We start from the raw sequence: 17270 nt of genomic DNA, 5'->3' as shown, positions 1-17270 counted from the left end.
ACTTACATGTTTTTTTAAAAGTGTTATTTCCGTGACATGTGCTTTATTTGTTTTACATTAAAATATGAATTTTTTTGTACAAATATAAACTGTAGCTATTTTTACCAACTTCTACCACTATTTTAATTTCTTGTCTACCAACATTTTCTTTTTAAAAGTCCGTGCACTGTTCGCCCCACATACCTGCACTTGATCGTCCTTCATCTAGCACTTAATGTGCAAAGCGTGCCCGTATGCACAAAAGGCTCATACGAGCCGTTTTGCCCATCGATGTACTAGAGTTTTGTGAAGCTTGCTTCACACTATTTTCGTTCCTTCAACATCTCTATTTTTAAATTCTCTCTGACTGTACCTCCTTTCATACTTGCGCATGCAACTATGCTTTATATAGCACAGGAAAATATAGCAGCTATACCCTACAAGACAGGTACCCGTTACCTAATCGATTACTTAATCGTTACCAATAACTTGGTCACCAATTATCGTCTTAATGACTTTTACATTGCTGTCATGAAAAAGGTAACGCATGCGCTCTCTCAAAATAGTGTACGTGTGACTCGCTTTCTCGCTCTTACCTATTGTGTTTTCAACATTCCTTCTCGCTCGATGTTATTTACATTTTTAAGTTATTTCATTAGGTATGTTTTCGTTATCGGCCTTAGATCTCTTCGGAGGTTATCGCGCCTTACATTTATTTTTTTTTTTATGTTTTCGTTATCGCTAACCAAAACATATGCAACAACAACAACACGGGTAACTGGCCTATCGGTTACCCGTACCGGTTACCTTCTGTCAATTCGGTTTTTATATGAATGAAACGCGTCCCTTTTGTTTAAATAATATTTAATTATGAATAAATTATGTATACATTGGTTTTTACAAATAATTTCCTTAATTTTCTAGTAAACCTTACATATGTGCATATTTATATGTACAAACTACATATGTAAAGACATAAACTCATTCGTAGTCGTGCCCTTTCTGAAAACATTTGGAGTTTCGAAGCTCACACTGATGGTGCTCAATTTTTCCTGCGCGGGTGGTGTTGTTGTTGTTGTTGTTGTTGTTGTAGCAATGCTCGCCCCACCTAATAGCCGCGACCGATCACAAATTGTCATCAATATCCTCTAACGGGAGTCCAAGGAAACTTGCCGTTTCAACAGGGGTGGACCATAAGGAAAGGGGTGTTAGAGGCGTTGGTTCCACATTACAATTAAAGAGATGGTTGGTGTCATGTGGGGACACGTTGCAAGCAGGGCATACATTTTGTATGTCGGGGTTGATTCTGGATAGGTAAGAGTTTAACCTGTTACAGTATCCAGAACGAAGTTGAGCAAGAGTGACACGCGTTTCCCTGGGGAGTATGCGTTCCTCCTCTGCGAGTTCTGGATATTTTTCTTCAAGTACTGGATTCACCGGGCAATTCCCGACATAAAGGTCCGACGCCTGTCTATGGAGTTCACCAAGGACCTGCTTGTGTTTTTCCGCTTCATACGGCTGGGTTCTAAGGTGCCGTATTTCCTCAAAATGCTTACGGAGATGACTCCTTAGGCCCCTAGGCGGTGCTGGTTCGTCAATCAGATGTCTGTTGGGATGCCCAGGTTTCTGGGTATTCAACAGAAACTGTTTGGTCAGCATCTCATTTCTCTCCCTGATGGGGAGTATTCTCGCCTCATTATGCAGATGGTGTTCTGGGGACATAAGAAGACAGCCCGTGGCGATTCTGAGAGCAGTATTTTGGCAGGCCTGTAGTTTCTTCCAATGGGTGGTTTTTAGGCTTGGCGACCATATGGGTGACGCGTAGCACGTAATCGGCTGGCTAATTGCTTTGTATGTAGTCAAGAGCGTTTCTTTATCTTTTCCCCAGGTACTGCCAGCAAGGGATTTGAGGATTTTATTACGACTCTGAATTCTTGGAACAATTGCGGTTGCGTGCGCACCAAAATGTAGATCCTGATCAAACGTCACACCCAAGATTTTGGGGTGTAGGACAGTCGGTAGCGTAGTGCCATCGACGTGGATGTTCAATATGGTCGACATTTGGGGCGTCCATGTTGTAAACAAGGTCGCGGAAGATTTAGTCGGTGACAATGCCAGGTTTCGCGAGGCGAAAAAACTGGAGAGATCAGGGAGATAGCCGTTTATTTTATTGCATAGCTCATCGATCTTTGGGCCTGGGCCTGTGGCCATTATTGTGCAGTCATCGGCGTAGGAAACGATTGTGACTCCTTCCGGTGGTGAAGGCAGCTTAGATATGTAGAAATTAAACAAAAGCGGGGATAGGACACCACCCTGTGGCACCCCTTGTTTAATTCTCCTTTGTTTTGATGTTTCGTTTCTGAATTGCACCGATGCCTGCCGACCACCCAGATAATTTGCGGTCCACCTTTTAAGACATGGGGGAAGGGTGGACCCTTCCAGGTCTTGCAGTAACGAGCCATGGTTGACCGTATCAAAAGCTTTTGATAGGTCTAACGCTACGAGTACTGTTCTATGGTGGGGATATTGATTCAAACCGCAATTTATCTGGGTGCTAATGACATTTAGCGCGGAGGTAGTGCTATGGAGTTTTCTGAAGCCATGCTGATGAGGGGCTAGCTGCAAATGTGCTTGGAAATAAGGGAGCAAAATGGCTTCAAGCGTCTTTGCCACTGGCGATAGGAGAGATATCGGACGATATGACTCACCTACGTTAGCTGGTTTCCCAGGCTTTAGTAGCGGGACCACCTTGGCCATTTTCCATTTCTCAGGTATGACAAAGGTGGAAAGAGACAGGTTGAAGACATGCGCTAAATATTTGAAACCCTCTTTCCCTAGGTTTTTAAGCATCGGCATGGCTATGCCGTCTGGGCCCACTGCTTTGGATGGTTTAGCGCGACCAATGGCGTCCTCAACCTCTCTAGCGGTGATGGTAATTGGTGACGCGCTGAGTTTGTGTTTATGTGCGTGTCTATTGGCTCTCCGTCTATCTTTGTCGACCGTAGGATGCATTATATATTGTCGGCAGAAAGCGCTTGCGCATTTTTTCGCATCCGACAGCACCTTATCGCCAAAGGCGATGGAAACTTTGTCTTTGTGCTTAGTCGGATTCGATAGGGACTTTACGGTGGACCAAAGTTTACCTACACCGGTAGAGAGGTTACAACCTCTTAGGTGCTCTTCCCATTTCGCCCGCTTGTGTTCGTCCACAAGCAATCTGATGCGTTGGTTTATATCCCTTATTTGGGGGTCGCCTGGATCAAGCTGTCTTATAAGGTCGCGTTCCCTCGCTAAGCTCGCGGCCTCCGCCGGGAAGTGGGGCCGGATTTCGGGAATTCTCCCGGCGGGAATGAAATGTGCCGAGGCGGATTCAATGACCTTACGGAAGGCACGCTCCCCTTGGCGAGCATCAGTCGGGATAGGGAGGGCAGCAAAGCTGCTGTCTGTTGCAGATTTATATTCTTCCCACTTTCCTTTTTTGAAGTTTATGAAAGTGCGTTTTTCGGTGACGATGAAGTCGGCGGTACGCTCGAACGAAATAAGTATGGGCAGGTGGTCGGATGCCAATGTTACCATCGGCTGCCAGTTGACGCAGTTTACGAGTTCTGCGCTTACGATTGAGATATCTGGCGAGCTATGACAGCTTCCTACCATACGTGTGGGGGCGTCTCCGTTTATTGTGCAGAACGTCGTTTCGTCTAATTGATCCGCCAACATCTCACCCCTACTGTCCACCCGCAAGCTTGAATGCCATAGGTCGTGATGGGCATTGAAATCGCCTAAGATAATGCGATTGTTGCCAGTGAGTAAGGCCTCGATATTAGGGCGGTATCCACTGGGGCAACAGGTGACAGGAGGGATGTAGATGTTGATGATTTCTAGATTTGCATCGCCTGACCGGACAGATAGGCCTTGACGTTCTAAGGCATTGTCACTGCGGTCGATGCCAGGATCAAATATATGATATTGCACAGAGTGGTGTATGATAAACGCGAGGCCGCCTCCATTTCCGCTCTCGCGGTCTTTCCTGTGGACATTATAACCAGAGCAGGTCTGCAATGCAGATCTTGCTGTGAGTTTAGTCTCTTGAATCGCAGCAATGCGGATGTTGTGCCGCTTCATGAAATCGACCATCTCCGTAATCTTCCCAGTTAGTCCATTACAGTTGAACTGCAGAATTCTGAAGTGCATGAGGGGTGACGCCGCCACTCTAGGGGTAAGTGAGGGGTGACTACGCCTAGGTTGTGGAAGGCCAGGACGCAATTGCTGTTGTGGCCTTGGGACTGGGCGCCCTTGGGCAAGCATTGGGGTACCCGGATGATTTGGGTTTGCGACCTGGCAACATGGCGCGATGAAACCCGTCGAGGGGGTGCCGTCGCGGAGACCAGAACATCTAGGAAAGTGGCACCACCCAAGGCAGGAGCTGCATTGAGCGGATGTCGCAAACCTATATATTCTGTGCTGGCAGACGGTGCAAACGGAGGCAGGGACTAAGAGTCTGTTTCCCTGACCTGCACGATTGCTGCCAGAAAAGAGGGGGGAGAAGAAGACGGGGGCAGGGGCTGATGCTCAGCATTGCTACCAGCTCTACTACGAAGGTAGTAGTTATGAGTGGTATCAGCTGTTTGAGTTGTTGGCGCCGTGGGGCGCGAGCAGCAGCGGGTACTTGTTGTGGCTTGCTGAGCAGCGAAGCTGCTGGAAGGTAGTGGGGATACCCTTAGGCGTAGACTACGGGACGCCCTTGGGCGTGAGCAGCAAGGAGCCACAAAAGATTTATAAAAGTTACGTGGACGTCGGGTTTTGGGATCAAGCCCAGAACAACCTGTCCGATGCAACCATCCCTTGCACGAGACACACTGAACAGAGTATGACCGTCCTAAAAAGATTCTTTTCTGGCAGATGCAGCAAAACCATTTCTCATGACCGGGGTCAAGAGACGGACCCGGATTGGGTTCGATACCTTCCCGGAGCAAGAGAATATGTAGCAGTCCTGCTGCAAGGAGCTGCTGGGAGGATGACAATTTGTGGGAGGGACGAAACAAATTAAATGGGGTCACACTGAAATGACAGTCCTTGGTCGGGAAAAATCCCGAGTCGCTCCGGTACATAGAACCGACTGCCTTGGGAAGCGGGTGGTGTTGTTAGTATCAGTTTGCATGAATATGAGTGTTGTAGATATTATTCCGGTATTATATGTTGTAGATATAATACCGGAATATATGCAGCCCCATTTCGTGCTATCGAAGTCGATTTGCAGGTGATGTTGAGCCTTTGAACTTGACCCTTTCCCATAATATGCGTGGTAGGGCCTTATATGTGATACTAAAAAGGCCGAGGGACAGCTGTCGCAGTTTTCTTGTAGTTTGAGCAAATGTACGTTCTTCTTACATCCACAGCTGGAATATTGCTATGCCCACATCGTCAAATCGAATTACCTAGAATGAAAGAGAAACGAATATCAGTAAGGATAGATAACAAGTTTTTATTATAACCGGAAGTGCTTAATAAATACAAGATACTCAAGGGGATTTCAGATAACCAGAATCAGGACCTGTAAAGTAAATTCAAGTGAACCTCCACCATGCCAAGGCATCTTCCGGTAGCGGGGGTACCCGAAGATTATAACAAGGGATAATTGATAGATGGCCCTGCAGTCGGAAAGTTCAGCCTACACAATGAAACTTCTCCTAACGGACTGAGGCTGATTGACTTTGCCGGTGCTCGAAACATGGTCATATCAAGCACGAGGTTCATACATAAAAAGATACATCAAGCTACATGGCTGTCTCCTGATCGAAATACTCGCAATCAGATCGACCACGTTGTGATAGACGGACGGCATGCCTCCAGTGTTTTAGATGTGCGAACGATCCGAGGACCTAACATCGATTCGGACCATTATCTCGTTGCAGCCAAAATACGCACCCGCCTCAACGCGGCTAAAAACAAGGAACAAAAAACACAAGGAAAGCTAGACGTCGAAAAGCTTCAATCACAACAGACTACCAATGATTTCGCAACTCGACTCTCACACCTGCTCTCTGAGGGCACAACTCATCCTGAAGGAATACAGGAGCAGTGGGAGCATATCTCCAAAGCACTTCATACTGCCGCCGAGGAAAAAATTGGTTACCGGCGGCCACGAAAAAACAACTGGTATGATGAAGAATGCCGCGTTGCAACCGAAAGAAAAGACGCTGCCTACAGGGCTACGTTAAAAGCGAGCGCGACAAGAGGAGTGTGTGAACGCTATCGTGAGTTGAAAAGGGAAGCGAGACGCCTTTTCAGGAAGAAAAAAGCAGAAGCAGAAAGGCGTGAGTGCGAGGAGCTTGAGCTGCTAGCCACCAGGAATAACGCCCGAAAATTCTACCAAAAAATACGGCGACAGACGGAAGGTTTTAAGACCGGGGCAAACTCCTGTAGGAATGAAAACGGCGACCTTGTAACTGATGTCCAGAGAGTGCTTAGATTATGGAGGGAACACTTCTCTGCTCTCCTAAATGGAGGCAGCAATTCACCGCGCAGAGATGAAGAACCCGATCCCGCAATCGATGATGATGGAATATATGTCCCCCCGCCCGATTATGACGAAGTTAGAATAGCAATAACCAAATTGAAAAACAACAAGGCCGTGGGCGCTGATGGATTGCCTGCGGAGCTATTCAAGTTCGGCGGCGAGGAGTTGGTAAGGCGCATGCAGCAGCTTCTTAGCAAAATATGGGCGGACGAAAGCATGCCCGACGGTTGGAATCTAAGTGTTCTTTGCCCAGTCCACAAGAAGGGGGATACTGCAAAATGCACCAACTATCGTGGAATCAGCCTTCTTAATATCGCATATAAGGTCCTTTCAAGTGTATTGTGCGAAAGATTGAAGCCCACCGTGAACCGGCTGATTGGACCTTATCAGTGCGGCTTCAGACCTGGTAAATCTACCATCGACCAGATTTTCACAATGCGCCAAATCTTGGAAAAAACCCGTGAAAAGAGAATCGACACACATCACCTCTTCGTCGACTTTAAAGCCGCCTTCGACAGCACGAAAAGGAGCTGCCTATACGCCGCTATGTCTGAATTTGGTTTCCCTGCAAAACTTATACGGCTGTGCAAAATGACGTTGAGCAACACCATCAGCTCAGTCAGAATTGGGAAGGACCTCTCCGAGCCGTTCGAAACTAAACGAGGTTTCAGACAGGGTGACCCCCTATCGTGCGATTTCTTTAATTTGATGCTGGAGAAAATTATACTAGCTGCAGAACTTAACCGCACTGGAACAATATACTATAAAAGCGTGCAATTACTGGCATATGCTGATGACATTGATATCATCGGCCTAAACACCCGCGCTGTTAGTTCTGCTTATTCCAAGCTGGAAAAAAAAGCGGTAAAGATGGGTTTGATGGTGAATGAGGACAAAACGAAGTACCTGCTGTCATCGAGCAAAGAGTCAGCGCATATGCGCCTTGGCAACCACGCTACTGTTGGCAGCCATAATTTCGAAATAGTAAAAGACTTCGTTTATTTGGGAACCAGCATCAACATTAGCAACAACATCAGCACTGAAATCCAGCGAAGAATCAATCTTGCCAATAAATGCTACTTTGGATTAGGTAGGCAATTGAAAAGTAAAGTCCTCTCTCGGCGAACGAAAATCATACTCTACAAGTCACTTATCGTACCCGTCCTGCTATATGGGGCAGAAGCATGGACCATGACAACAGCAGATGAAGCGGCTTTGGGAGTGTTCGAGAGAAAAGTTCTTCGAAAGATTTATGGACCTCTACGCATTGGCGATGGCGAGTACCGAAGAAGATTTAATGATGAGCTGTACGAGCTATACGCAGACATCAACATAGTCCAGCGAATTAAAACGCAGCGGCTGCGCTGGCTAGGCCATGTTATGCGAATGAAAGATGATGCTCCGGCCAAGAAAGTGTTTCTATCGGAACCCGCCTATGGAAGCAGAGGTAGAGGGCGGCCCCCACTCCGTTGGAAGGACCAGGTGGAAAACGATTTAAACTCCCTTGGTGTGACCAATTGGCGCCTTGTTGGACGGCCATAACCGTTTAGACGGTTAAGCGCCAATTAAGTAAGTAAGTAAGTAATTGATAGATGTTGGGGTAATAGATAGTAAATTAGGCGTGCTACAAAAACAAAAACGAATAAATGCAGATGACTGTTTAATCCATTATGCGAAGTTCTTTGAATGGATGTGCAAATTGATACGGGCGAAGTACTGCTAAAACTGCTTTCCCCGAGTAACCCGGGAACGAATTGATATGACTACGTCTATTCTTCTTTAGCAGCAGTGCCGAGCACCAATTCCCTTTTGGACAGGAAAGTAAACGTTTGGTTGTCTGCAAGTTTATCATATGCCAGTACAGAACATACTCGTTTGCTGGATCTGAGCAGTACATCTAATTTTCCCAGATTTTCTGGGCTCAGCGAGGGTATCATCCTGAATGGTGCATGTGTACCCTGCTGCCTTGCCTGGCCGCTCACCCAAAAACACCAGGCACGACGGAACTTGCCTTGCGACACCCAAAGTGCACTCACGCTTCTCATGGCTCCAGCGGGTTAGTGGGCTTAGAGTATACCCGTGGTAGCTATGCCTGTCGTAAGAGGCGACTAAAATACCAAATTGTCACAAGGGGTTTTGTAGCGCAATCCTTTCAATGGGTTGCCAGCGCAATATATAGCCTCTCCAACCCAATTGTCAACGTCACCTACCCGTGGCGAATCCTGTTTCTTTAACAGCCGAGGCTCTGGCGACCTCATGTTCCTTATGGATCTACATTTGAAGGCGCTTAGTTAGCTGACATCGCTTACTTAACCGGTAGATTCTAAAGTAAAAACCAAAACACAAAATATAGGTTAGGTTGAAGTGGCCGGTTCATGAGGATCTCACATAGACTGAATGAGTCCGTAGTGTTACCAGAAGTTTGTTTTAACGACCAAGCTGAAAACCCTATCAAGAACCAGGACCTATGTTATAAAAAAACTCCGTCCTCTTGACAAATACTAGAAGCTTCCTAGGACTTAAGCCACTTGCTGCTTCTAGATCTGACAGCTTTATCACTCCTAATAGCTGGAGCCTTAGCCTGGCAAGCGCAGGGCACGATATTGCTCAGGGGGCCCGGTATTTCTCGGGGGGCCCGCGATTTAGAGGTACTAAGACATTTTTTTTAATTCAGGAGAGTCTTTAGTTGTTCCATGTGGAAATTTTAAGCCGAATTTCAAAAGCAACGAATATTGATAATGATTTTTTACCTGGTCCCTCGAACAGTGAGGAGACAATAAAAAACATCAAACAAAAATATATGTTTACACGAATCCGAAATCGTAAAGTTTTCGTGGTAACACTGATGAAGGTTCATCTTCAAAAAGGCTTCCAACAATACCACCAACTATGTATCAAAGTCTAGATTATTTAAACGACTTCGATATCGGTACCGTGAATAATGAGTTTTTGCGATCTGAAGAAGTCAACGAAATAATTCGTCGAGGTCATCAAAAGTGCCTTGTTATTTTTCCACGTGATTGTCATGACGAGGCATTTCCTACCTCGTTATTAAACAGAATCTTGCCAAATGGAGAGAAAGTGGAGCGTCACTGGTTGGTGTGGAGTGCCAGTAGCAATGCTTTTTATTGCCTACCATGTCGTCTGTTAAGCACCAATACTTTAAATCGACCTAAAATTTGTTGTCCTGGCGAATATTCGAAATTCCAGGTTTGGAAGAAGCTATACGCTAAACTGCCATCACACGAAAATACTGAAGATCACATTAAATGTTATATTCAATGGCGATGTTTACAAAACCTAATTCGAAAGGAGGCTACAATTGATACACTTATCAATGAACAGCTAATCACTGAAACTCAAAAGTGGAAAAAAATTTTATATAGAATTTTTGACGCTATTTTTTTTTTTCAAAAAGCGAAAGGATGGACATTTTTTGGGCATCTAAGATCTCATAAGCCATTATGATCCGATACTTAGAGATCATTAGAAAGTTAGGATTTCACAATAGCAGCACAAACGTTTACAAGTTCACTATCTTTCCCCAGACATTCAGAACGAGTTTATAGAAATTTGTGCAAAGCATGTGAGGAAACTATATTAGATCAAGGCAAAAAAGCTAAGTATTTTGCTATTGTCGTTGATGCTATGCTTGATGCTAGTCACGTTGACTACGTTCATAGCGTTTTCTTTTCTGGATAAAGTGTTACGCAAGCGTTGTTGTTCTATTCTAAAAAACAGGCAACGCCTTTACGGCGTATTTCGTTCTTTTGTGAAAATCCTTGCCTGCTCGCAACGCAAAAGCGTTACACTTTTACCCTGTATAAAATGGCGGTGTGGCAGTGCAACTTTGTGAAACTCTCAATTCGCTCTTAAGTTCCACATATACTCTGTTAATATGAGTGAATTTGGTGAGTTGAAATGTTCTTTGTATGCACTATAAATGTTGACCATTTTCTGGGGTAGGAGTAACTCTATTGTTGTTGTTGTTGTTGTAGCGATAAGGTTGCTCCCCAAAGGCTTTGAGGAGTATTATCGATGTGATGGTCCTTTGCCGGATACAGATTCGGTACGCTCCGGTACCACAGCACCATTAAGGTGCTAGCCCGACCATCTCGGGAACGATTTATGTGACCACATTAAACCTTCAGGCCATCCCCCTCCCCATCCCAAGTTCCATGAGGAGCTTGGGGTCGCCAGAGCCTCGTCTGTTATTGAAACAGGATTCGCCGCGGATAGGTGAGGTTGACAATTAGGTTTGGGGAAGCTATATATTGCGCTGGCAACCTGCAGGGTTGCGCTACACAGCCCCTGGAATCTGATATTTTAGTCCCCTCTTACGCATACGACAGGCATACCTACCACGGGTATATTCTGACCCCCTAACCCGATGGGGTAGAGTATTACCATTTACTTAGGCAACAATTTATTTCAGAAAAGAAAACGCTATCAATTTAAGTGGTGTTGATGCTGCAGAATGTTGTACGGCTGCAATTATTTTTTTCGGCAGCACTCCACAACGAGTTGTCATCCTCAAAAAAAATGTACCTAGCTCTCTTCAGTCTTTCAGCCAAAAGCCAAATTTGACTGCGCAAGCATACGGCGATGTTACCGGCATTCTCAAGTACATCAACAAGTTCGAATGTATCTTGCTGCCCTCAATTTGGTTCAAAACCCTACCATTAATGAAAGAAGCGTGGTCCTCCAAGCGAGAGACCCCACCACAGATGTTGAGGTCCGACATCTAGATGCCTTATTAGCTGATTTGAAGTTGATCAGGAACCAATGGGAAACAATTTTAAACGAATGCAAAACAGTTGCTATTCAATTGAACATCTCGCCAAAGTTTCCGGACATTGTTTCAAAAACAATACATTCTTGGTGATCGTTGATTCTGTAATCACTGGCATTACTGAACGATTTGCAGCTATGAGAAATTTGAACGAAAAGTTTTCTTTTTGTGGCAATTTAAGACATGGATGAAACTACGGTTCAGGCTAGCGCAGCAAAATTTGTCGAAAAATACAAGTCGGATATTTCTCAAAGCTTAGAATGTGAAATAGTTCACTTGAAACACATTTACGAAGCAAATTTTGATAAAGGTCTGTCATCATTGGAATTGCTAAATGCCGTCTATTTTCAAAATATGTATACAATTTTCCCCCAACATTTGTATTGGTTTACGTACCTTTTGCACTCTACCTGTCACTGTATCTAGTGCAGAACGTTACTTCAGCGTCCTTTCAAGAATGAAAGACTTTCATAGATCGTGTTCATCTAAAGAGCGAGTTTTAGGACTTGCCACGCTTTGTGTTGCATCCGTTTTGGCAAGACAGTTAAATTTTGATATTATCATAAAAAATTTTGCAGCGAAAAAAGCAAGTAAAGCCACTCTTTGATATCCGAACATTCTATATTGATTAATTAAAATTTATAATCATCATTAAATTTATCAGAAATGTATGAAAATGTTACCAAATAACTAGAAAAGATTATTTGAAATAATATGTGGCTGTTAAAAGAGAATTTTATTTCTACGTTACAATAAAATAAAACAAATAGTAAATATTCTGTGTTAATTTTATTGTCAGCTCTTAGCCAAAAATCATTTGGTTGATGTGGCAAAAAATTTGTTTGATGTAATCCACCAATAATGATTTATGAATGAAACGTCATTAATTCACGTTAATCAAATGTATTAGTGGATTTTTTATAGGGGCCCAGATTTTCTCTCTACGGCCCTGGTTCGAAGACGCCAGAGGGGATTGAAGCCAGAGTCTCCGGACCCAGAGCCAAAATATCAGTACCTCTAAAAGCACATACGAGCAGCTTTCAAGCGGAAGTGTTCGCCATATGTTGGTGCGCTAAGCTGAACCTTCAGCGCTGATACTCCAATGAAACAATTGCCATACTCAGTCAGACAGTCAGGCCCCACTAAAGGCAATTGTGGCGTTCGAAATAAAGTCAGCACTGGTCCTTGGGTGCACAACGTAGTACTGTTGCACTGGGTCCCAGGCCACAGGGGAGTACAGGGTAATGAGCAGGCGGACTCTAGTGTTTAGTTTGTTGCGTCCCTCCCACAAATTATCATCCTCCCAGCAGATCCATGCAGCGGGTCTGCGCTATACTCTCCTCCACCGGGAAGGTATCGAACCCAATCCGTGTCCTTCTCCTGACCCCAGTCATGAGAAATGGTTTTGCTGCGTTTGCCGGAAAAGAATCTTTTTAGGACGGTCATACTCTTGTCAGTGTGTCACGTGCAAGGGACGACGACCTCGTAACTTTTACAAATCTTTTGTGGCTTCTTGTTGTTCACGCCCTCATTACATTATGTGAAAATACGGCACCTGAGAACACAGCCGTATGAAGCTGAAAAACACAAGCAGGTCCTGAGTGAACTCCACAAACAGGCGTCGGACCTCTATGCCAGGAATTGCCCGGTGAATCCTGTACTCAAAGAAAAAAACTAGCAGTGTAGGAACGCACTCTCCCTAAGGAAACGGGAGTCACTCTAGCCAAACTTCGATCTGGATACTGTAACAGGTTAAACTCTTACCTATCCAGAATCAACCCCGACATGACACCAACCATCTCTTTAGCTGTATTGTGGAATCAACGCCTCTAACACTCCTCTCATTGTGGTGCACCCCTGTTGAAACTTTGTTTCCTTGGATGGGGCGAAACACTGCTACAACAAGAGCAGGCGGACAACCCGGAAAGAGAGGCAGGAACTGCATGACCCATCGATCCCGAGCCGTTCCTGTCAGTTGGCTCACAGGGGCATTTATTAGGAGAAGGGGGGAGGGGGGGGGGGGGGGGGAAGAGAGAAGAACAGTGGAGCAATACGCCAGGTTTGAGACAATCTAAGTTACTGTTAGGAAGTTATAGCACAAGTTGCTACAGGGCAATAATAGACCTATCGAAAGATAACCGATAATCCCAAGAGCTATTCTTACAGGGCATTATAGACTGAGCAGCCGTATGCAGAAAGTGGGCATACTATCGAATGTGATCGATCAGCAGACGGCAGACCATATCCTCCAAGAATACGAAGCAATCTCAAAACGTAGGGCTAAGTTTATGGGCTCACCATGGCCAGTGCATTCCCACATTTAATCCCTCAAGCCAAGAACTCTGCTAGGGTTCATCAAATAAGTCGGCTAGGTGCTGTGGAGATGTGCAAGTCACTGTACAATCCTCAATAAATTATCTATCTACGTTCCGATAACAAGCACCATTGAGGTACTAACCCGACCATCTCCGGACCTATTGATATGACTACAGTGAACCTTCTAGGGATTGAATATTAATAATGACCGCAATGCGAAAGTCTGCTAAAATTTACCATTCTCCATGGAATGCTACATATATAACTTCCCACGTTTTGAATCAGTAATGAAAAGAGCAAAATTTACTAAAATTTTAACTGGTTGTGGGTAAGGTGTTGATGTCCTCTCTTAACGCAATGTAATGGCAACGGCGACGGAAATAATAAAAATCCTATAAATCTACTGATCATAATTAATTAATCCCAGTTTTATGCAGTTGTATGCATACATACATATGGGTTTTGTTCTCCAAACGCTATTTAAAGAAATCAATTGGTATTTACATGAACTTCGAACTCTTTGGTATTTGCCTTCTTCAGTTGATTATCAACAAAATCATGACATATTATCACTAACAAATTCATACATGTTGTTTATATATTTAATATGGTAGGCAATTTACTTACCCTTTCTGGTGCGATGATCCTGGACAATCGGGCCTGACTAGACGAGATTTATTTTGCTTTAACATAGCGTGCTTAACGCGAACCATATCATGTTGTTGTTGTTGTAGCAATGTTCGCCCCACCTAATAGCCGCGACCGATCACAAATTGTCATCAATATCCTCTAACGGGAGTCCAAGGAAACTTGCCGTTTCAACAGGGGTGGACCATAAGGAAAGGGGTGTTAGAGGCGTTGGTTCCACATTACAATTAAAGAGATGGTTGGTGTCATACATTTTGTATGTATGGCGGGGCATACATTTTGTATGTCGGGGTTGATTCTGGATAGGTAAGAGTTTAACCTGTTACAGTATCCAGAACGAAGTTGAGCAAGAGTGACACGCGTTTCCCTGGGGAGTATGCGTTCCTCTTCCGCGAGTTCTGGATATTTTTCTTCATGTACTGGATTCACCGGGCAATTCCCGACATAAAGGTCCGACGCCTGTCTATGGAGTTCACCAAGGACCTGCTTGTGTTTTTTCGCTTCATACGGCTGGGTTCTCAGGTGCCGTATTTCCTCAAAATGCTTACGGAGATGACTCCTTAGGCCCCTAGGCGGTGCTGATTCGTCAATCAGATGTCTGTTGGGATGCCCAGGTTTCTGGATATTCAAGAGAAACTGTTTGGTCAGCATCTCATTTCTCTCCCTGATGGGGAGTATTCTCGCATCATTATGCAGATGGTGTTCTGGGGATATAAGAAGACAGCCCGTGGCGATTCTGAGAGCAGTATTTTGGCAGGCCTGTAGTTTCTTCCAGTGGGTAGTTTTTAGGCTTGGCGACCATATGGGTGACGCGTAGCACGTAATCGGCTGGCTAATTGCTTTGTATGTGGTCATGAGCGTTTCTTTATCTTTTCCCCAGGTACTGCCAGCAAGGGATTTGAGGATTTTATTACGGCTCTGAATTCTCGGAACAATTGCGGTTGCGTGCGCACCAAAATGTAGATCCTGATCAAACGTCACACCCAAGATTTTGGGGTGTAGGACAATCGGTAGCGTAGTGCCATCGACGTGGATGTTCAATATGGTCGACATTTGGGGCGTCCATGTTGTAAATAAGGTCGCGGAAGATTTAGTCGGTGACAATGCCAGGTTTCGCAAGGCGAAAAAACTGGAGATATCAGGGAACCATATCATGTTAGGGCACAATTTCGATTTTGCAACCAATCAAAGAAATGTCGTGCTTGTAATACTGCTATGATACCAGCAGCAGCTCCCGGTGGCGGCACATAAACAACAGTTGCATGCGGATCAGTTGCATTTTTTGTTTCGGCTACTATTCAATTTTAATTCACTTTACATTATCTACTATTGCAATTTTTAATCAATACAAATCAATATAAATTACCGAAGCAAATACTGGCAAACCAAGATGCGTAGTTCCACCCTTTTTTGGGAAAATACATCCAACCAATTTTGTACCGTATTCCAAAGCATGTTGGTTGTGGAAAGTACATTGTTTACCGGTAAATCCTTGGCAAATGACACGTGAATCTGCATTTAATTGTAGGTTTCTTGTTGTTTTGGCATATCCTGAGCTGAATCGCACCCCGGCAGAGATGATATATATTAGAATATAACATTTTTTATTATTATTTAAAAATAAACATACGTATGAATGAAAAGCAGAGCAAATAATGTTGCTTTGGTTGTAGCGATAAGGACACTCCCCGGGAGCGATTTAGTATGACCACCTGAAAGCTTCTAGGCAATCCCGTCGATTCTATACAACTTTCAGATTCTAAAAACGGATCTCGACACGCGTCTTTTGATACCACCTTTGTTTAGGTTGTGCACTGTCTTGAAAACGTTACCTTTTTTGGTTTTGGAAATCGAATCTTCCAATTACAATTGGTGGCATAAGGACTTGGCTGCCTCTAGTTAATGCGCCAGGTTAATTTAGAAGTGCCTAAACAGCTAACACACGTCACACCTAAAAGCCCGTAGCACAAGCACTTTTTTTAGGTTTTTAGTTTAATTACCACAATTATAGGTTTTCATCGTTTTAAAATGTTTCCCGGAATAATTAATAAATTGTCGTATTAAGATGACGCTGTCATTTCGATGACAGCAAGACACGTTGATGTGTTAGTGGAGATCGAAAAACGCTTTGAATGTGTGGGTGAACTAGTTACCTCTGTCTTGTAGGGTAATAGCAGGCAGTTACAGCAACAAGGCACAACCATCATATGACGATCGGCAGTAAATGACAACTTAAAGAAGTGCAAAAGTTGCGGTTCATTTCTTAAATTTTTTATAATGTATGCCGTATAAAAGAAGAGTATTTGCTATATTTATATGGCATTTTAGTTCTCGCAGGTGAGCCAGCGGGATTGGATATTTTTTAAAGATATAATTACTACCCTGCAAAAATTGTTGGATTACGTGTTCCATTTTCTTCATGTTGGAGTCACTGATGACCAATGATGACATGATACGAAATATTCATTCTCTCTCAATTCGTTTCCAGGAATGGGTCTTAAAGTTCATTCAATTGTAAACATTGGTTCATTCGATTGTAAACAAACTTCATTCGTTTCCAAGAATGGGTCTTGAAGATCAGAGTTGCGTAAACCGCGCAAAAAAAATTCCAAGAAAATCGGTGCGTTTTCATTATTTTTCATTTCAAGTGTATTCAACTACATAAGCGGATCAAAAATTTGTAAAAAAGGTACAAGAAATAACAAAATTAAATGAGCTGTTATATTAACGCACGAAAAGAGATAAGTACATTTTATCTTAGCTATCAAAAAATTAAATTTCACGTGTTGTCACGGAAAAATTTTTAACGGGTAAAATAAGCTTTTTTTTTGTATTTGTGATTCTGAAAAAATTCGAGTTTTTTGATATCCCATTTGACAATCTTGAGTAAGTTTTCGGTGAAAATCATAAATTAAACCTTTACCATGTAAAATACCCCAAAGTTATGCCGAAATGCCCAAATTTGATTTTGAGGATGATGGCATCTATGGTCAATGTTATAAAAAATGCACATTTTCA

General features: G+C 43.7%; 1 protein-coding gene across 3 annotated transcripts in view; it reads right to left on the bottom strand.

The window, feature by feature from the left end:
• Positions 1–826: 826 nt before the first annotated feature.
• LOC137250204 (uncharacterized) overlaps positions 827–17270 on the bottom strand; it is a 300510-nt gene continuing 284066 nt past the window's right edge. The window contains exons 12-13 of one of the 3 annotated variants that reach the window (XR_010952848.1): positions 5191–5414; positions 827–1031 (exon numbers count right to left, since the gene is read on the bottom strand). Coding sequence is in view for 1 of the 3 variants with exons in the window: in XM_067782626.1 (XP_067638727.1) it covers positions 5401–5414 (14 nt within the window). In the remaining 2 variants the exon portion in view is untranslated. Of the gene's footprint in view, positions 1032–2776; positions 5415–17270 lie in introns of those variants that run through there. The other 2 variants (XR_010952851.1, XM_067782626.1) reach the window with 2 other exon arrangements.

This window comes from Eurosta solidaginis, chromosome 4 (assembly GCF_040869045.1).
Source record: "Eurosta solidaginis isolate ZX-2024a chromosome 4, ASM4086904v1, whole genome shotgun sequence".
Classification (NCBI taxonomy): domain Eukaryota; kingdom Metazoa; phylum Arthropoda; class Insecta; order Diptera; family Tephritidae; genus Eurosta; species Eurosta solidaginis.
The sequence above is the reverse complement of the archived record's forward strand: the minus strand, read 5'-3'. Positions and strand labels throughout refer to the sequence as shown.